The sequence below is a fragment of the Pleurodeles waltl genome, chromosome 7 (genome assembly GCF_031143425.1).
Source record: "Pleurodeles waltl isolate 20211129_DDA chromosome 7, aPleWal1.hap1.20221129, whole genome shotgun sequence".
NCBI lineage: Eukaryota > Metazoa > Chordata > Amphibia > Caudata > Salamandridae > Pleurodeles > Pleurodeles waltl.
This window is the reverse complement of record NC_090446.1, coordinates 134,181,966-134,203,659: the sequence shown is the minus strand read 5'-3', so window position 1 is coordinate 134,203,659 and position 21,694 is coordinate 134,181,966. Positions and strand designations below refer to the sequence as shown.

The 21,694-nt window shown below is 43.0% G+C and overlaps 1 protein-coding gene across 1 annotated transcript in view; it reads left to right on the top strand.

Annotated features, from left to right (window-relative positions):
• DUSP15 (dual specificity phosphatase 15) overlaps positions 1-21,694 on the top strand; it is a 64,735-nt gene that overhangs the window by 18,784 nt on the left and 24,257 nt on the right. The window contains exons 3-5 of the mRNA XM_069243370.1: positions 1,712-1,794; positions 1,901-1,950; positions 17,695-17,769. Coding sequence (XP_069099471.1) covers positions 1,712-1,794; positions 1,901-1,950; positions 17,695-17,769 — 208 coding nt within the window. The remainder of the gene's footprint in view (positions 1-1,711; positions 1,795-1,900; positions 1,951-17,694; positions 17,770-21,694) is intronic.

The following is a 21,694-nucleotide window of genomic DNA, read 5'->3' as shown; positions in this document are numbered from 1 at the left end:
AAAGTAATATTCTACCAACACGAATGGCTTCTTTGAAGATGCAATCCTGCCTCAAAACATGTGAAACTAAATGGCACCAAAGTACTTATTGCAAGACTCTATGTCCAAACAGGCTTATCTAACTATGTAAACTGCATACCTTGCTTTGCTCTGTAGTACAGTTTATGTTCAAAATGGTAATAAAAGCTGCTTGTGTCCTGAAGAAGGCATTTTAAAATACTACATTGACGAAATGTTCATCGACCCATTTCGAGTTCTTTGCGAGCAACCTCAACAACTTTGTGTTGTAATATGTATTGTCCTTTCTGTTTATCCCTCTTAATTCTATTTTGGGTCTTCACTTTGAATCCAAATTACCTGATATTAAACTCCTGCTATTCGGGTATTCATTTCTATAAAGACCTATGTGGAGTATTTTTTTTTTTTTTTTTCTACTAAAGGAATACTTTGCCATCTTTGAAAACATGTTTGCAATAATTATTTCCTCAGAGCTTAAAACCATGTCTTCTACGCAGTAAACTGATTTATCATATCAACTAACTCACAGCTTTCAAATCTAATGAAGGAATCGGATCATTTGAATTGAAAATTACCCACCCCTAGCTTCACGATCCTAAACACATTCATTTATTGAGGTTAGTGGCTTTTTACTAAAAAGTATGTTTGTCTGATTACAGCTTTCTAGTTCCACAGTTTGTACTAGGACATCCGGCTGGTGAAGTCCTCTTTTACAGCAGTCACCTTTGCTTCTTTTTTGTCCAAGCCCATGCAGAGCTATGTGTCAATAAGGCAAAGGTGGCCATCCCTTTGTAGGGAAATGTGGTGACTTCCAAAGATCCTTTCCTTATGAAAGTAAATAACTGAATCTTCCCCAGAACTGCCAGCCTTTCATGGAAGCTAGCCTGCAGTAACATTTTTCATTTTCTGTATGAGACAGTAATGGCAACCTCCAAAAATGTTCTATGCTGTAATCAATTACTGTCCCAAATCCATTAAAGTCCATTCATCACATATGTTGACAGTCGTGAGCCACAATCTCCATAGTTTTATATAGGGCTGGGCATCTTGCGGAACAGTACATTGGGGTCCATTATTCCCCTGTCTCTGGAGGTCAGTTATTGTTTGGCGACAGGGTACGCTACCACAAATGCAGTAGATAACCCTGTCTGCCAAACTGACGTTCTTCCCCCTCTAGTTAGAGTCAAACAGTTTTGTTTTGGTTGGTGGAGCCCCAGCAGGCTCTGCCAGCAGAAACCTAGGACTAATGGCCCCACAAACTTCGAGTTGTCTTTCTAAGTACCCCAGATCATCCACCGTATTTAGGGTGAATGTTCTTCCGTCATTTTATATCCTATTCGGATCTTCCAGAAAAAGCCAGACAATCTTGAACAGAAAAAAATAACCTGCAAATACCGGGAAGAACTTTCCAGGGTGTTGTGGACATTTCCTTAAGAAGTTTGGGAGTTTATTTTTGAAAACCAAAAAAGTTTGCAGAGTTGCTACATGAAACATGGTGGCCGCTCAGCAAATATAGGAGCCGCCATGGAGGTTGTATCCAAGAAGGCACAGAGTTCTCTGCCAGGCAGGTCGGATCCCTAAGTATTGTAGGTTGTAGTCTGCCACAGTAATGGAATACATGTCTTCCCTGGCCTGGCAGAATGGAGTACAGCCCGGCAAACCCTAACTGACTTCTTCTGTTTCCTATCCACAGATTCGAAAGACTGGATACAGCTTAGGCGGAATGGAATCACACATATCATCTCTGTCCTGGGGAAGCCCCAGCCCCTGCTCCAGGTATGGTCCGTTGTCTGTCTTGTGTGACTAGGTCTGAATCTCAAAGATGTACTATCAGCATCTTTTTACAACCTTTATCACATGCCACTTTTTCTTTCATTTCCAGGAGTTTACATATCTCTGTATTCCTCTGCCAGACTCACCTGAGATCAGCATGTAAGTACAATTCAAAGTCACGCGTCAGCATCTGATTGTGGACATGAATGGGAAGTGGAGAACAGACAAGGCTGACTCTGAGCAGGAAATAGAGACATAACCTGTATATATTTTATAGCTATGGAGGAGCTGATATGGGGACATAACTGACGTAGATAACATATCACGAGCACATAAATGATACATAGAGGGCTCAGTGATATGATTTATAGACAGAGGAAGGTGTTGAGATAATAATAAGAAGAATATGCAGCTTATTAGCTATATTGCTAGGGAACCAGCAAATAGCTATAGCTACTGTGAACGTACATATGCTTTTTATAGTCAAGACTTATTTATTTGACAATGTTTGTGTTGTTAATGTTATGACTTCTGCTTCTGACCCCTGTTGAGGCCTTCTCCCTGTGCCCCTGGGCAGTCAGCGTTTTCTAAGCAGGATCTTTGGTTGGTATTGTCATCTATATCCAGTACTCCTTGGCCTCAGGGATTGTCCTACTGAATATCAACTTCAACAATATTGAGATAGAAGAAAATGGAGGGACAAAATATCAAATAGCAAGTGCTGATAGGGAAGTATAGATTTCCTATTCCTAACTCCACATCTATGTACTTTGAGGACCGATGCCTGGGACATATTGTTTGGGGTCAAGGGCAATAAGTGTTCATGTTTAGTTTGTCCTTGGGACAAATAGGCCCAACCCCCTGCAACACAAACCCTTTGGTTGCCAGTTTACAGAGAGGGGAACTGTCTGTGGTTGAAGTAATATGTGTCCATAAGTTAATGCTATTTGAACTTGTATTTATGGCTCATTAATTAAAAGCCTTCATTATTAGGGTGAGTGCTGTAAATAGAAGTTTTAAGGTCACACTGCACTACTGACAGTGGTCCCAGTAAAAAAAAGAAAAGTACACACATGTTTGCAAACTTTAACAATATGAGGCTAAGTATAAAGCTACCAGAATGCTCTCTGATTAGATGCAAATATTTGCAGAAGCTTGTAAGCAAGAGTGATGATTCTTTGCTTTCAAAATAAAATGTTTAGAAAACAATGCAAGTAGGAAATAAAACGTGTCACTACTATGACATTTTAGGTGCTACTTCTTTGAAGTATTATTTTGTAAAATGTGTTGATGCATGCTATTATTTTTAAAAACTATTCCTAAAGGAGGATCAGTGTAACTATTGTCAACAAGATTATGGGAAACATGGCAATAAACATGCACTGGCAAAGCTAAATGATCTGACATTTTTTGTGAGTTTTTTGGTTTCGTCAATGCATGTCTTGTTTTGACATGGGTTTTGTAACACTTTGTTGTTGTAGGAGCTGCCAGGCCCTCACCATTGTAACAAACACTGGCAAAAAGAAAAAAAAGGGGTTTTGGTCTCAAAAAGCTCACATTGCCACCAGAGGTTTAACAAAGGCCTGCAGCTCCCCTCCAGGAGGCCCCCTCAGCAGAGCACCTGCCCTGAGTGAATCAGGAGAGGGGGGCTCCAAGATCTTTGCAGGGAGGCCCCCTCTAGTTTTGTTACACCACTGATTGCCACAGTAGTTCCCGGCACTGAACAAAACTACACTGTGTGCCAATATGCTCCTTGTGAAAGAGCAGAATGTGATCACTCACAGTAAAGCCAGCCGATAGATAGAGAGAAATAGAAGTTTAATAAAAACTAAATGTCTTTGTTAACGCCGAACCTAAGTTCTTAAAGAAAGTCACAAAAGTGCACTCAGGGTATTTGTCTTTGAATTAGTGGGTTTCATGAATTCACTTACAGAAGTAGACCAGGAAATCGTACTCCTAGAAAATATTTGGGAACTGTATTTTAGCACAAGCAAATATGCATTTGTAGATTTGTTTATGTGAAAATGTATTGAGCGTTTATAAGTTAACTTTCCCTCCAACCAATTTTTTTTCCAACCTTGGAAGAATTTCTACTTCTGTCATTGTCACGAGTACATTTCCAACCTTTCTCATTATGAGAAAAGATTAGAGAAGAGCTGGTGAAAATCCTTAAAACATGCAAGCTAGTAGGATTGCAGACTTACAGGCATTCCAGCCCTGGAACTATTGCTTACTGTTTCCTCCAAGCCCAGTGTTTAGATCTGCAGAAAGGTGGCAAAATAAGGAAATTGCTATGGTATGGATTGAAATTGCAAGTTTTCAAGCCCTACTATAGTAGTAGCCCTGGCACAATCAGAGAGGCTGTTATCAGAGCTCTTACGTAATGAGATTGCTGCCATAATTTGTTGCCGCACTACATAGCACCAAAGAGACTAATAGATTTTTTACAGGACAAGTAGACTTAAGAAGCAACCTGTCCCAGGGACAAGTAGATATTTTATTAAATTCCACACCCTATGATGTAGGTGGAGGTAGTACAGAGAATCAAGAATGACCTGTCAAAGTTTTTAAAAAATATTTTATCCTTGATATTCTGTCACACTGACACCCTTACCACCCAAAATCCCAAACCCACCTAAAAACCTAAAAATGCTCTTACCACCCAAAAATCCACACCCACCATACACCCTAAACACCTTTTACCACCCAAAACCACATACCCACCCTAAAACCTAAAACTGCCCCTACCACCCAACAGCCCATACCCACCTTAAAACCTAAAAATGTCCTTACCACCCAAAAACCCACACCCGCCATAAACCCCAAAATATGCCCTTACCACCCTAAAACCCATATCCATCCTAAATCCTAAATACCCCTTATGACTCAAACACCCATACCCACCCTAAAACCTAAAAACGCCCATGCCACCCAAAATCCAGTACTCACCCTAACCCCTAGAACCCTACATATATATATATATATATATATATACATATATATATATATATATGTATTCACTGAATAAACCAAAGGTTACAGGGTAGTTATAGTTAGGAAATATAGTTAGGAACCATAGGAATTCACTCAAAAGAGTCAAAGGCTTTAATTACGTTATAATTAGGCTCACATTTTAAACATGCAAAACCATAGAAATTCACCTGTTAGAGTTATCTCAAGTAACTATTACTCGCACCCTAAGGTAACTAAAGCTCATGCCCTCACCATGCACATTCTTTTTGTCAAACATTTCACTGCATATATGGCATTGATATTATCAATAATGTTATCAAAGATGTCACGAGTGCTGTAATTTGTAGGGTAATTAGCCGTGCATGGCAAGGCTGCAAGTTATAGTTACTTGAGATAACTCTAGCTATGACAGGTGAATTTCTATGTTTTTGAATGTTTAAAATGTGAGCCTAACTATAACGTTCCTGTAACCTTTGGTTTTTAAGTGAATTTTGATGCTTTTTTAAATTCTATTTCCTAACTATAACTTCCCTGTAACCTTTGTTTTTTCAGTAAGTTTCTACTTTTTTTTTAATGTAAAGTATTTTTCATTAGCACATGTTTACCCAACCACTACCGCACATGGCCTTTGGCCGTGCACAGCGGCAGTTGGCCGCAGGCATGGCCTGTGGCCAGGCCTTGCGGCCAACCTCCTATAACCACCCAACCTTGCACCGCACAGGGCCTAGCCTGAGGCTAGTCCCTGCGGCTCCCCTCCCCTGGCTGATTTCAGCCACGCTGACCCCATCCCCGGGGCCTTGAGTTAATATATTTTTTAAGGGGAGGGATGGCCAGTTGGGTCCCCTTCCCAGGACAATATTGTCTCGACCCAGAGGACCCCATCACCCGGGACCTGGCATAAACTTTCTATTTTTGGGGGGGGAGGTGAGGGGGCCACGTGGCTCCCCTCCCCAGGCCAATCTCGGCCCGGGGACCCCAGTCCCTGGCCATGTCACCTGGGTGCCTCCCACAGTACCCAGTCACGACCACTGGGAACCACGGGAAGCCTAAAGGCCCCCACAGTCCCAGCCGACTCCTTGCTTCCTGGGGGGACAACCATTGCTGCTGTCACAGATAGGGAGCTGCTAATCATGCAGCTCCCTATCTGTGAGAGCAATAGTTTCCTCTGTTTCCCTGCCAGCATCTCTGCAGGCAGGGAAACAGAAGAAACCTCCCCTTCCAGCGAGTTAGAGATGTTTGACAATCTATAATCCTTGGGCGTTTTACAGAGGAAGGCCAGTGGGCCTTTTGCCCACTAGAGGCACAGATAAAAAAATAATTTGCCCCTAAACCGTAATGTCATGAAACCAAACATACATGCTGGAGAGTTCGTGCAGTGAGCACCTTCAAACCTGTAGTCTTGACCCCATTAAAGGAACTTCATTAAAACCATGGAACACCAACAGGGCATTTACAGCGCTTAGAGTCCCCTGCAAGAAAAACACAGAGCAGACCAGAAAAAGTGTAACAAGGGCACAGCATTCCCTACAATGCAGAGGCAGGTGACCACATTTTACTCCTTAGATATATTGTACAATTTGCATGTAAAACAAATCTGACACTTCACCTTGAACACTCAGTTTCTCTACATCAATGATTCATTGCCCCCCTCAATTAATACTGCCACTTCTGCTGCAATCACAACTTCCTATTCTGTTTTTTTCACACCACACCCCAGCTGTCCTTAGTGGGGGCATTGCTAAACTGTCCACCCTTCCTGGATTCCCTCAAGCTCTTCACAGTCTCTTCCAGTAGTAGCTGATGTCAGTGAAGGGTGGTGGGGTGGGGCGTGTTCGGGGTTGGGCGACAATAAAAAATAAAACAAAGAAAAAAGAACTTACCTGCCTCCCGATGGATCGCCGCTCTTCTGCTCCTCTGGCACCACGGCAGGCACAGGCTCCCAAACTGCCATGTGGCCAATCCTAACGCTGCGCTCATGCTGCTGGCAGCATGAGAGCGGAGTCAGGATTGGTGTGAGCGTCTGAGATTTGCGATCCCAGACAGAATGGGAGCCTTTGCCTTCTGTCTCCAACCTGGCAACACAGCTCGGGTTGGAGACAACTCAGTGCGCATGTTGATTTGGTCATCCTGAGATGGCTGGCCAAACCCACATGAGCACTGATGGGAGTGCACACCACTCCCCCTCCATGCCTGTCATCACGATGATGACCCCCCCCCCCAAGGCTCTGCCAGTGACAAAAAGTAAAATGATAATAAAACTAGTTTATTATCGTTTTATTTTTCAAGTTTTGCCTCTGCTGGCGGGGGCACAATGCTCCTCTGCCTTAACGGAGGAGCCGCCCCTGGTTTCTTTCCTTTTTTCTTGTCTTTCATTTCTGCTTTGCTTCTTTTTGCTCTCTCTTGTCTATTGTATTTCTAATTACCTATCTGCCCCTGGTGAGTATTCTTCCTTCTGTGACGGTTTTGACGTTCTACTTGGCTTTCTTTTTCTTACGCTTCTTCCCCTGTTTCTGTTTTCAGGGATTTCAACCTCAACTTACTTTCTCTGAAGCTAATACTCCGTTTCTTTCTATCCATGACTCTGACCATGATTCCCCATGCCCTTTTCCTCACCTTAATTCCTCATCCTACTTTCTTGCTCTCATCTTTAACTTCTGGACCACTTCCACTTTGCTGTCTCCCGCTCCCCGATCATTCTTTTTTGGCCGAAGCCTACCAGATGGCACAGTTGTCTGGATGCAAATACATATTGCGCATACCCTGAAACCTTACCCAGAAAAGTATTCCGCCCATTGCTTTACAATTGGCTTTGTGTTTTGTCGCTCACAGATACTTGCTTTCTATTAGCTGGCTTTGTTTGTTGCAACCCACCTAGCATGTCTTTGGCCTTCCTGTGGAGCGCAGCCTCCTTAACACCTCTCTGATTGGTTCCTTCTGTTTTCCCACAAGTCTTCCTTTTATGGTGGGATTTGTTCGTCTCCCTTATCTTTAGTTTTTTTGGTTTTGTTTGTTTACCTCTCTTTCACTCTAATTGTCAAACAAACAGGTCGACGCTGGTCATGTCCAGATCCAGTTTTCCTGTATCTCCTGCTGATTTGCAGCGGTTGAATCATAGCATGGATTTCTTCCATTACTATTCACTTGCCTTCTACTCTTCCTCTCTCCCTTGATTGATATGTGTGTGTGCTTTCTTGTGTGTCTGGCAGATCAGTGGGTGACGGCCTGCATGTATTCTTCACAGTAAGTACATGACTATTGACATGACACAACTCGATTCTCCTTTATACGGGACGTGTCTGGACTTTGGCTTCTGAGGCTTTATTGGTAAAATAACATAAGTAATTCTGTAATTCTCGTCAACAAAGTACTGTAGTTAAGTTCAATATACAGTATTCACAACATATGTGCGTCTTTGGCAAAACCCATAACAATTTTGCTGTTTCACACAAAGAAAATGCTGCCATTTGCTTTATTTTGTTGATATGTCTTTGGCAATATTTAACCAACCAATTCTTCAAAGAATTGTAATAAATCTCAAACTTGGGATTCGGTTTTTTGGGGGTTATGGGCGGGACCTCTAGTACTCCTTACCAAAGGTTCAGGGGCTGGTAGAGGACCTCAAACAGTTCTTTACAAGACAATGCTCTGACTGCTGATGTACCGCTGCTCTGAAATGCTCTCACGATTTTTAGGGTCGAGCTTGCAGGAGCATGCTCTAGCGCCTATGTCGCGCCTGTGAGACACTATTATTTACAAAAAGGCTTGGAGCCCGCCCATTGCTTATCATTTGTGTGCTTCAGCTGCACTCTTCTTTGCAGACATCTTAATTGGCCAGTGCAGCCGAAATGTCACTTCCGATGCTTGTGGTGGAGCAGGGCCCAAGCACAGATTCATTCAAATTAATCAGTGCCCATCCACTGCTCCTGGCATGATTCAGTTACTATTTCTTCCTCCTCCCTTCCATCTGCCTGCTGCTCCCGCAATAGCCCCTCACACACTACCTGAATGAGATGTTGCTTCCCCCTTCTCCACTCCCCAGCACCTCTGCTGCACCCCGTGATCTTTTATTCATTCATCTAGGAGAGTGTGGCAGTAATGCTAAGGACCATTCGACCTTATAAAAAGAGTTTCACACTACCTGGAATTTCTTTTTATGTACAGATCCATTTTGGATTTGAAAATTAAAATCAATTGGCCAACGCGTCATTTCCTAGGCACGTGCTTGCACTGTTGTGCATGTGTGTGCATAAGAAACCCAGAAATATTTGATCAGACTCATGCCGCTCCCCTCATTCCCACGATTTCTGGCACCCCTATATCCCAAAAATATCTCAGTACTTTAAGCGTTTGCATCAGTGATCTGGGAGCCACCTGTGAAGCACAGGTTCTGACCACAGAACAGTGTGTCGAGCTACCATCTGTTCTCCCCACCACCTTCTCACTCCGCCGGATCGCCCAGTTGGTTAAGCACCCTTTTGCAGAGGTTGGAACCTGGAGTCTGCTAAGACTTTCATCCTTCCATTGTGGATGTAAGGGCACCCACTGCTTTCCTGGTACATACCCCTTTACGTTATCCGTACAGGCAGCACTGCAGCTCAGCATTGTGCTTTGATAGGGTGCACCTGGACGGCATCCTTGCACCCCTTCATTACTTGGAGGGTATCATAGCACCCAGAAGCATAATTTGTGATGCCAGATTGTGCCGCAAGGTACGGCAATGTGTCCAGTCATGATGTGCGCATCTTTGATGATGCTGCTACAGGTCTGAATGAGATCACGTCAGAGCTGAACATTACAACAGGGGCGGTTCCTCCATTAGGGCGGAGGAGCGTTGCTACCCCGCCAGCAGCAGCAGCTGCAAAACCTTTTCAAGAATACAATAATAAATAGTGTTTATTATCGTTTTCTTGAAAAAGGGCGGGGCATTGGGGGTGATGAGCACTTGAGGGGAGCAGTCCCCTCTGAGCGCATGTGTGTTTGGCCCTCGGCCGTCTCAGGCCGGCAAAACACTTATGCGCAGTAGGCTCTCACCATCCCAGGAACACAGTTGCTGGAGAGAGCCTGCAAAGGTTCCCAGTCTGCGTGGGAGTGCCCTGGCTGGGCGCTCCCAGCTAATCCTGACGATGCTTTGAGCAGCGTCAGGACTGGCCGTAGGGCAGGCTGGGAGCCTGTGCCTGCAGCGAGACGGAGAAGCAGCGCGGGGAAAAGTGAGGTAAGTGCTTTTTAAAAAGAAATAATGTAATGTGTCCCCTCCCCCCGATGCGCACCGTCCCGCCCCTTCTGTGACCCGCGAGCCGCGACTGCATTACAACAGCAAAGATGTGTACGGCATTGCGACAAACCGGCGCATTTATTCCATGAGATTAATATGGATTGGCAACATTGGCAAAAAGATGTTCACACCCTCACCAACCCATGATTAAATTAAAGGCACCTTCTTCGATAAACAAACCCATTTTTAATTCAGTGTACTATACTATAAATATACATTTATATATTGGTGTGTTCTGTGTGTACCTTCATGCTCTCCTGCCGGGGATACTTGTAACCTTCTTAAAGGTGGTGACATGGCAGAATGTTGTAATAAACCTGCTCACTACATGTTACCACCTGCAACACTCTGCCATAAACAACACATGCATTTGTAGTCAGTCAACTACCACATGTGTCACTCAGTTTATGAGCCATGACTCACACAAGCAGATTCGTGAGTTTAGGTTGCCTTTTTTTACATGCTCTGTTATTCTCAGCACCCAGCTACACAGCACTCAAGTTGTCTATTCCGGGAAGGATGAAAGGCAGAGTTCTTCCTGCAGTATTCAACAAAGAGACCTGCAGCTCGCACAGAGATAACAATAGCGGGCGTTTAGCACTAGAAACTCTCTCTCCGAATGTAATGTGGCCTGTTGGCTAAAATGCTTCATATATTCATGGTCTGAACTGTGTATGTACATACATATATATTGTATTTATACATATGTCATATGGACTATTGATTCAGATGCTTCATATATTTAAGGATATATATGTCTGTCGCTATACACACATAAACACAAACGCATATTAAATGTTCGGTTTTATACAGCCCTTTTGAAGCCAGATTTTTCTATTTCATATCACGCTAAATAACACCTCGTACAGGTAGTCCAGAGAAATCATTTAATGAATCCTAAAGGGATGACAGGCTGAGCCCCGCCAGTTTCTGTCTCCGACCTGAAGGTTACATAGCAGCTCATTTAACGGACCTCATAAAGATGAAAGGCTCAGACAGCCCTGCCAGATTTCTGCTTCCGACCCGAGGGTCACAGAGGAAAACCTCCCGATGGCGCACCGGCTATTTATTCCTAGGGTAACCACAAGTCATCATTGATATAAAAACACTAATAAAATCCTCCTTCAACCTTTGTCTCATCCCTCCTGTCCAACTCATCCCAAACCATTCTTACTATGAACCTCCAGACATCCTCCTCAATCTTCACCCTACTTTTTAGCCCTGCCCCCAACTAACCAACACATAGGACCACTGCATGCAAAAACGACTAACTACTTCACCTTTCAAATCCATTCTCATAATTCAATCTTATTCTAAACACACAAGAAATCAAGAGCAAAAACCTAATACAGCTAAAGTACAAAGAGAAGACAAAAAATACTCTTCTACAGTTAACCTTTACTCGAGTTCCAGAGTAGCGTCCTGCTCATGACAAAGCGCTTCAAAGCCTCGTCAAGGGTAGTAAACCCTATATAAATACAATTACAATATGTCATCAAGCATGCACGCGCCTATGAAAATGACTCAATCGTCAGCAGAGACTATGTTATTGGGCTTTTCTTTCTTTTGGCCGATGTTGCACAGCATTACCAAAAACCACTGGCAAAGCCAATAGGTCCCAAAGGCGAGAGCGATTTGTATTGCCAATGCTTGTTTGGTTTTGTTTCCCTATCTCTTTCCCTCTTCCCCCAAACATTCAGCAGTCCTTCCGGAAGCTCAGTCTTTAATTGTAATATTTCAACTGTGCTTGGAAGCATATTTCTTGTCAGTTCGCGCTATATTAGTACTTAAGTAAATAAATAAACTCAGCTAGCCACCTAAGTAAGAAAAAGAAGAAGAAACAGATCAATCAACCCAGAAACTTGCATTTAAGCGTAGGCAAATACTTTGCATCTGCTGTAACGCTGAGATTGTGTGGAAGAAAGGTCGGAGCTAGAGTACTACCTCAGACGCAGGGGCGTAGCTTCAGGCGGTGTGTGTGGGTGCCACCCCCCCCCCCCCCCTATTAAATGCATTTTCTGATAAGTAGTTGGGTACAAATGTGTTCAGTCGGTTATGGTCAGATGACTGTCGGATTTCACCAGGAATTTTTACACACACAGAGAAAAACGCACACACACTCTCCCCCTCTCAGTTTTTAGTCGTCAAAAATATTGGTAATTTAACAAAATATTGTGTTTTCCCTCAGTACCCCAACCAATCCACATCCCTCTCTCTCCTCTCTTTCCACTGGCCCTTAGGCCCGTCCCATGCACCCTGCTTGTCGTATAATGTATTTAACATCATGTGCTAGCCTGTCGGAAAATCTTATGCTAACACCCCCTAGCCTAAGTCTTACTGACTGAGCTACGCCCGTGCTCATAAGACCTTGCCACAGAACGTGGCTGCTCCTGTGGATAGCGTTGCCAGTCTAGGCACTCACTGTATGCACGTTTCACCAGCGAGGCGCTATCAGACAGTAGCGTCGGCCGGAGGCGGCTTACACTCCGGGGAATGCCACAAATCTCTTTCTTGTTAATTGAATAAAAGCATATTTTAGTGTGCTCCAGAATTCATAAAATGTTGCAATTCTGCTGTGCATTTAAAGGCATTTATACATTTTCAAGTGTTCAAACTGGTAATGTTACTTTTGAATGCTGCCAGGTACTCGCCCGAAGCATGGGAATTATTACAAGCCAGTGACAAACTAAACCACGTACAGTGCTCAGTTTGACCCGGTGGTTTCCGGTGCGGTGTGCCGGCACTTCTGTTTTTTGCCTCTACCATTTACTGCGAGCACAAGACACACATGGGAGAGATGGAGGAAGAGAAAAAAAACGTCACAAAGGGGAAAAGCAGAAAGCTGCAAGAGAGAGATGAAGGGGCAGGGAATGCCTGTAAATGGATTAAAGAGGGCCTAGGTGGCTTCAGGATTACCCTGCCTCAGTATTCCGTGTTCGCACATTTAAGCAGCAGCCGCAAGTTTCGGAGGAAAGCGCTGGGCACCAGCACGTTTTTATTTACAAATTAAACACTGACCCTGAATGATGTACTTCTTTACTCCACTGATACAGCCTTTGTGCAGCATGTGCCACCCAAGTGCCTGATGTACGAAACTGTCTTACAGTGACAAAGCTTACGAATCACAAAATCACAAGCCTTGCATCTGCAAAATAGCAAGCTGCAATGTGCAAAAGGTACTTTGTAAATTAGAAATACCTTAGCGATTCGCATAGTACCCTTCGTGGCTCATGAACCCGAAGATAAAGAGGGTGTGAATTGACACCCCGCTCCTTCTGTTTGCAGTGCAGTGTATCAATGCTTTGGATCAAGTTACCGACCTGTACCGATGCTGCTGTGCAGCACGGCTAAAAATAATTGCCAACCCCCATAGATGAGACCTATTGGCTTTTCCAATGCTTGTTACGGACTGTTCTTTCACCCGATCTCCGGGCGACCAACTGGCCATCCCCCCTTGGTGCACAGAGTCCTCCAAAGACTTGGCCTGGCGCCTTAGGGACACACCAAGATAGATCCTAGTTGATAACGCTAACTTCAATGCCAACACTGAGGGAGACCTAAGAGCTAGATTTAGGGAAATAATCGTGGGAACAGGAGTCCGGTAAGTTCCCCTCAAACTGTTTAGCAGAGAGGGAACATGAAGGGGGAGAAAGCTGAAATAGTATAATTTTCCACTTTGAAAAAGGAAGTCTCTCTGCCTAAATGGGTGGGTTGCAATGGATGATTTCTCAGAAGTGGCTGAGTACAGCTCAAACTTAAAATGACACCCTCCTGCACCCACAAACATGTTTTTCTGACAAGCATTCAGGTGTGGCAACACAAAAGGATGATGGACGGAGAGCTGAAATGTTTCAACACTCACCCCAGTCACAGATCTGGGTTTAATCCATCGTTTTTTTGCTCACCATGCCACCCCAGTTTGGACCCAGCCATATGCAAATCAGTCTTGACCCTGTTCCTCATTGGAACAGTCCAGCCCCGAACTGCCAAGCCAGGTCCTCCCTGGACAGGAAACAAGCATCCTGGGACCGATTTCAGGGTATCACCCTTCATCAGCCAGGCTAGGTTGAATCCAGTGGCACAGTGAGCAAGGGGCCCACATCTGGGCATACCCTTCCCACTTAGGGCAACTTTAGCAACACAAAAGGATGATGGACGGAGTGCTGAACAATGCAAACACTCACCCCTAGTCACTGATCTGGGTTAAATCCAAGCATACAGGTGTGACCCAGACTGCAATGTAATTATTAACACAGTTCCAAGTTAAAGAGTTAATTAGAACATTGAAAAATGTTGGGCGCTCCTTTGAAGAGAAGGAAGTGGCGCAGGGCCAATAATGCCTGATGTGAGCTGCCCTCTCCAACCTTCCTGTATTTGTCTTTCTGTTTCTCTCTTTTTAATTTAGAACATTCTGCCCTCAGTGGGGTTATTGTTCTGGGATCTGCCTCGTCCTGTTCCAGTTTTGAAGGCCCTCTCTATCATTATAGGCCCTCTCCTGCAGCTTTGCGTTATAACTCGGGTTCAGGGCCTTTAACAATCGTTAGAACATTTGAATGTTGAGAGCTCCAATGAAGACAATGGAGTATCTTCAGGCTTATAATGGCTGGTTTAAGCCGGGGCTCCAGCATATCAAGGCTTGTCTTCATCTTTCTCCCTTTCTGATTTAGAACATTCTACCTTTTGTGGGTGGAATGTTCTATTAGCTATATAACTCTTCTGCCTTGGGATACACTATTTCCTTAGAGTCCGCCGTAGTGGGCTATAACAACCATTAAAGGCCAACTTCAGTGTTATATTCCCAAGCCTAAGGCGAGGGCTTTTAACAAGTAAACAGGACTTTATTTGCCATATATAGCCCAGCTACTAAGGGCTATAAGGCTATTAGATCATTCCGCCACAAAAGGACAGAATGTTCTGATAAATAAAATAAGTACCTCCGGCAGCGATCCCCTCGGGGTTCGTAAGGCCTTTGGTCACAGCTGTTGCTGTAACAAAGAACATTGGAATGTTGGACCTCACGGCTTTTACCAGCCAGTACAAGCCCAGAGCACTCTACTGTCTCCAGTGGAGATCCCAACATTCCAATGTTCAAATGGTTGTTAAAGGCCCTTTCCCTCAATATAGGCCTGTGCCACAGGGCTTATAATAACCAGTATTGCCCCCGCAGCGGGCCATAAGGCTATAGTATAGTGATTGGCAGTGCACTATAAAGCTATATAATTGTGCAGTACTGAAGTACCCGCGAATAAAGACCCATTGTCTGAGTTATAGGCCAAAGCCATAGGTGAGGAGCTATGACAAGGATCTATAACTAGGGAGCAGGACTTAATCTCAGGTATAGCTTGGAGCAGAAGGGTTACAATGGTAGCAAAACATTCCACACACTGAGAGTAGAACTGAAACATTGGAATGTTGATGCAGAATGGCATAATAGCTGCCTTCTGCTCCATTGTTCCTATTTGAACTACCAATGTTCAGTGTCAATCCTCAGCCCTTCTCTTCTATATATAAACCTATCTTTGCCTTATTAATTTTCGGTATTTCTTACCATTTCAATGCTGACAATTCCCAGATTTTGCTTTTGTTCTTTTCCTTCATTTCTATCATTCATGATTCTCTCTCTTCCTGCATATCAGCAATAAACTCCCTGATGTGCTCTCATGAGCTACATCTCCGTACGTCTAAAACTAGGATAATTTTCTCGCCCTTAGCCTTACTTCACCTTCTCGATCGTCCTCAACCTTTCACATCTTTTTCTCTCCTCCTCAGCTCAGAATCTTCTACCAGCAAATTTCTACTACCTCTCGATCCTATCACCGTTAACTTTACAACCATCTCAAGATCTGCCCACTTTTGACATTCTACACCCAAAACCTCTTATGCTTGACTTGACCCCATCGCGCATTGGCTATTGCTCTTTTCTGTCTGTGACGCTTCTCGCATCCTCACTTGCGCCCCTCCAATCTGCCTTTAACTCCACAATCCATATTCTCCTTAGAGCCCCTCATCCTCCCTCCCCCGGCGACTCTTTGGCTTCCCCCTCACCTCTTCTCTCTTCTCTGGCTCTTTTTCCTGACCCACAACTTTGCATCTATTGTAAGTTTTTAAATATTTACAAATGGATGGTCCCAGCAAATCTTTTATCCCTCTTACATATCTACATACAAGTTCGGCTTCCCAGTTTCATCTGGTCTCAGTTCCACCCCTGTGTTCCATGATTTAATCCCTCCTATCTCCCTGCTCCGAAGCCGTGCGACTCTCTTCCCCTCTCTGTGCTCTCACACACTCTCTCAACATCTCCCAGTACTTCCTAAAACCATTTCTTCTCATGAAGTGTTGTTCGAGAGATCAGTCAAACTTCTGCCTAGTGGGTTATGCTATTTTTGTGCACCCATCTGTCACTCATTTTTATTTAGTATTATTGCTTTTTAAGCGAATATTCTCAGCACTGCTTTCATTCATAAGTGCTATATAAATAAAATAAAAATGACTTGCAGGTTATATTGTTTGCATGCCTCGCCATGTAACATGTTTCACAAGTACTGGCCCATCATTGTGAATCAGGCTTTACATTCTGAAGTACTAATATCTGTCATTATGAAGCATTAATAAAGGAAGGAGCAAAGGAAAACATTCGAGGCAAATAAAGTCAGAATGAATGACCAAGGAGGGCATTTTGCATTCCTAAAACTGTCCCATTTTATTGTGTAAAATAGGTTATTATTCATTGCTTCGGCTTTTATTTCATGTGAATGGCACATTAGTTGGAGATTCAGTTTTTATCTTTTATGTGAAACGTTTTACAGTTTGTGAGTTTGTATAATTAATTATGGTGGCAAATTGATTTTATCTACATACAGTGCTTAATTTGAGCCGGTGGTTTCCGGTGCAGGGCACTGGCACTTATTTTTGAGGGCCGGAGCTTATTTTTCTGCCTCAAGCATTTACTGCGAGCAAAAGACACATATGGGAAAGACGGAGGAAGAGAAAAACGAAAAAGCGTCACAATGGGAGAAAGCAGAAAGCTGCAAGAGTGAGCTGAAGGGGCAGGGAGTGGCTGCAAATGGAGTGAAGAGGCCCGAGATGGTTTCAGGATTACACTGCCTCAGTATTCCGAGTTCACACATTTAATTGCAGTAGCCACATGTTTAAGAGGAGGACTTTGGGCACCAGAACGTTTTTTATTTACAAATTAAGCACTGTCTGCATAAGCTTCACGTCTTTTCCTTGTGTCAGGTTATTCATTTAAATCAAGTTATACTTCCAGTTCGGCTGGTTGTGAGATTACATGTTGAGTTTCACTTAAAGAATACATAATAGCAGGTTTATGCTGATTTTCTTTACTCAGCACATCAAGTAGGTTCTGTATTGCTAATTGTAGTCCAAGGCCTGACAAGTAATATTAAAAAAGAATGGTGGTTACAAAATATATAAAGATGTCAGAATGCTGATAACAAAAATATTGTGGCTTACGTCTCGTTTACAGTCATATCGTTCTATTGTGTGTAGATTTTCTATTAATACCTCTATTTTGGAGATATTTCTTTAAACAATATTTAGGACACAACAATTTTGTCAGATGATATTTAGGCCATGATGTATTGGTACCATGCACATTAAATGCAGAAATAATTAATTTCTTATATTTTTCTTTTCAGACAGAAACATTTTAAAGAATGTGTGACCTTTATACACTTCTGTCGCATGAAGGGTGGGAACTGTCTTGTCCATTGGTAAGAGATTTTCAATTTGTATTTGTTATGTTTCCATTGAGTTGCTTTCAAAGCTCAAAGGCTTTTTTTGGGCTAATATATAAAAATAGTCGGGTGGGTGATCGGGAGGAAAATGGAGACATTAAGGTCCATATTAATAATGGTGACATGCTTGATGATCATGGCAAAAATATTAGGTAGCTGAACATGATGGAGATGGGTCAAGGTGATGGGGCAGAATTTGATGTTGAGGTGCTCATTGACAACTGTGACGGATGAGAAAGATATTACAGCCTATGTACTGTTAAAGGTAAGGTAGGTATATGATCTCAAGATAGGTATTGGTATCCTGTTGAATGATGATGATGGTAGGGTAGCTGGTCATGTAACTGAGGGGAGTAATTGAGACTCTATTACACTGGAGCATGTTGGCTACAGTCAGGGTTTATGGTTAACGTTGAGGCTGATGTTGAGGTGGACAGTGATTGTAAAGTCCATGTTGTAATGCTAAAGTGGAAGTTGATCAAAACATCTTTGTTGATGATGAAATGGATGTGGTTGAAGAAAGGATGAAGGCCAGTCATGTAGTTGATGGTGGTGACAAAGAGAATTATGACAACTGACCAGCAGGTGAATAATAACCGGAAGGGCCATGGAGAGGGAGAATGTTCATGGAAATAGACAAGTTTTGAGAAGGTTGAGACAATAGAAAGATAATGGGGGGGGGGATAATGAGGGGATGAACGATGATGAAGAGGAATGTTGATGATATTGAAACTAGGTCTGTTCAGTTTTCAAGAGACAGTACAGTTATTGTGAGCACCATAATATTAACCCAGGCTAGTTATGTTGCACAGTTGATAAACAAGGGATGCTTTGATATAGGGTTCAAATGACAGCCTAGGGGTGCAGATAATGAGAGGTGAATTGTGGTAAAGGGGTTGGTGGGAGGTCTATGGTAATGTGGGCATTTAGCAGTACAGCCATAGTGGTGGACTCCGAAGGCAACCTTTGTACCCCTGCACTTACTAGTAAGCACTGCCTATGTATCATGAGAAAGCATAGTGGTACCTTTGCTACAAGTGACTGAAGCGAATTGAATAATGCACTGCAATGCAATTACAAAATCCTTAAAGGGTTTTGCAGATAGAAACGTCTGCGATAACAGCTCTGCAGTTCTTGTTGAGCCAACAAGACCACAAAAACAGTTTTGAAAGGACACATCAGATGGCTGTATTTGAAGGAGAGCCAAAAACGTACCCCAAAAAGTACATGCCTGCAATTCTGGGTCTGGAAAGCTTCATGCAGATTGGTTGGGTGGCATTGATAAGTGGGGGCACCTACACAGCAAGGACTTTCGGAGCTCCAGGCAAAATTACATTTGTGCTCCCATCTAATAGATTCCTGCACCCTGGTGCCCCTTGCGTTGGTGCTCTACTGTGGCCACATAAAACCTCTCTAGTGTAGGACCACCCATGAGTGCAATGGCATCCAAATTCCCATTTGGAGGTTTTGATGAACAATCACCTAAAACCGACTAGATATACCACATCTAGTATGCAGACCAAGCCACCGCTTGTTTATTCGTTGTAATTATGAATGGCGGGTTTTAAGTTGGCCTAAAAATCATTTAATATTTTTAGAGAATGATGTAACAGTTGCCCTTGCAAGCTAGGTACGGAAAAGTGAGAAACACAGGAGGCCAAAAACTTACAGACATTGACTCGCTAGTCAAGAAATCCAATCCGCCAGTTGAAGCAGTCACTGTGCTGAAACAAAAGACTCCAACCATCACCAACTATCAAGGGGGCTGAGTGGCCACAAATCACAACCAGGAAAGACCAGAGCAAACGGGTTAAATTTGCTTTAGGTACAAATGGCTGAAAAACAATCAACAACTCACTAGTTGGGAAAGCAAACTCGCAAATAAAAATGCACATTTTTGGCAAGTCTTTTGCCTACTTGTAGGCTTGGAGAGTAAACAATGACATGTCCTATCCCTCATGCCCACTGAGCATACACTTTACCCAATGCCTAGATGGTGCAGGTTTCTTAGGTGCATGGTCATAACCTGTGCCTAGAGGTTAAAGGCTAAAGGACAGTGGGCTTAGGAGAAGACCATAGCAAACTTTCTTGGGGTGGGAAACTACTGCTTGATGACTCCTACTCCTTCTGTAAGCTGATCCCACATATTGGGTTATTTTCGCGTAGCTTAAACAATGCTAAGGCAGGTGTGTGTACAATAGTTGCTTCATGTAATTTTATGGAGTCACAAACATAACTCGTGCCAGGAAGGTTGAAAGCTCCACTTTTTAAAAGACACTGAACCTCAGCTCAGCCTCACCACCTCTGGCGTGCTCCCATCGAAGGTGAAGGACCAACTGGTCGCCCCCTCCTTTCCTATCATTCATCCCTTTCTCTGTTTCTTAGTGTTAAATTTCCATTTCCAACATCAGCAGAGCTAACATTAGAGTTGCACTTTTTCTTTCGTCTTCAAACCCTAATGGAATGTGACTAAGGCACATTCCTAAAGCCCGTTTCGCCGCCCGCCTCACAATAGTCAGAGACCTCAAGACTCACTCATGGCGAGTGAAAGTCACATATTTGGAGATCACGCTCAGCAGTCGCTCGCAGGTGGCTAAATGTCATAGCAGTTGGGAAGGGCTAGAACTTGGTCTTTAACTGCACCTCTGATCAGAGCTCTGCTTTGGGAGATGAAGAAGCAGCAAGAAGCTCTAAGACTCAGAGTATGTTCTATTAAACCTTTTCAGTTGATGAGAGTAGCCGCTCTGAACATATCAAAGTACTGCTCCGTAACCTTTGTCAGGGATTTGTTACGAGTGAGAATTTGATGTTTTTCTATTCATTTTTCTATTCACTTTGATTGTTATATCAATCAACTGATGTCAGTTCCTATGTTGAGATTAATATCAAAGGGTGCCTGACGTCACTTCCCGTGAAGTGATCAAATATGCTAATTAGTTCTCACATCTCAAAATGCTCATAACCTGAGAGCTTTGAAGACCCAATGCAGATTCCTCTTCCTGCGTGCCACGTGCGAGTGTTGGCGCAAGCGTTACAGTAGCACACATGCAGACTCTATCCGTGGGTGCACTTATATATAAATCCTGCTGCCCTGCGAGACCCGGAACATGATAAGATTTCTTTAGGAATGCACCTCAAAACTAGCAACCACAAAACCTCTAACATCTTCAAGTCATTAAATGAATCATCATAATAAGAAAAAATAAAAAATAATTCAAAAGACAAAATCTGCTGCTTGATAACACTACCTAGACATTTATTTCGTCGAGCATCATTCAAAGGCAGCATCAACGAAGGCTCAAACCTTTTACCCAGAACTCTTGCTTTATCACAAAGCTTCACTGTCAAAAATGTACTAAATTATGATACATTCAGATCTGAAACATACTGTAGTCATACTTGTTCATCAGAAAGTACCTAAGAAGTACCTTGTTTAAATTTAATAGGATCCACTTTTCCTGGTGGATTCAGATGGAATTGAGAAGGATTCCTTACGACCTCTTGCCTCAGTGCCTATTAGCAGATATATTTTTGAGGCTAGCGGAGTGGTTAAGGTATTTTTATGTTTCAATCTTTTACAGCATTCATGGATTCACTAAAAATCTGTTATTTCTTTGAAACATCCTTTGACAAATCCAGATACACAAATGATATTCATTTATTGAGGGAATTTAAAGAATTTTTTGCCTTAAAATTCCATCTTTAATTTAAAATCTGACAAGCATTACAAAAATCAGTTTGACAGTGGTACATTCTTCTCTCTTTCCAGTATCCATTTTCCATGATTTGCTCAGTGCGAGAGATATTTTTTCATTGTAATTTCTGTCAAGGTACCCCAGCTGGTTTGGTAGTCATATGGCATTTTTTAATTTAAGGGACCCCCTCACCCTCCGTCCTTCTC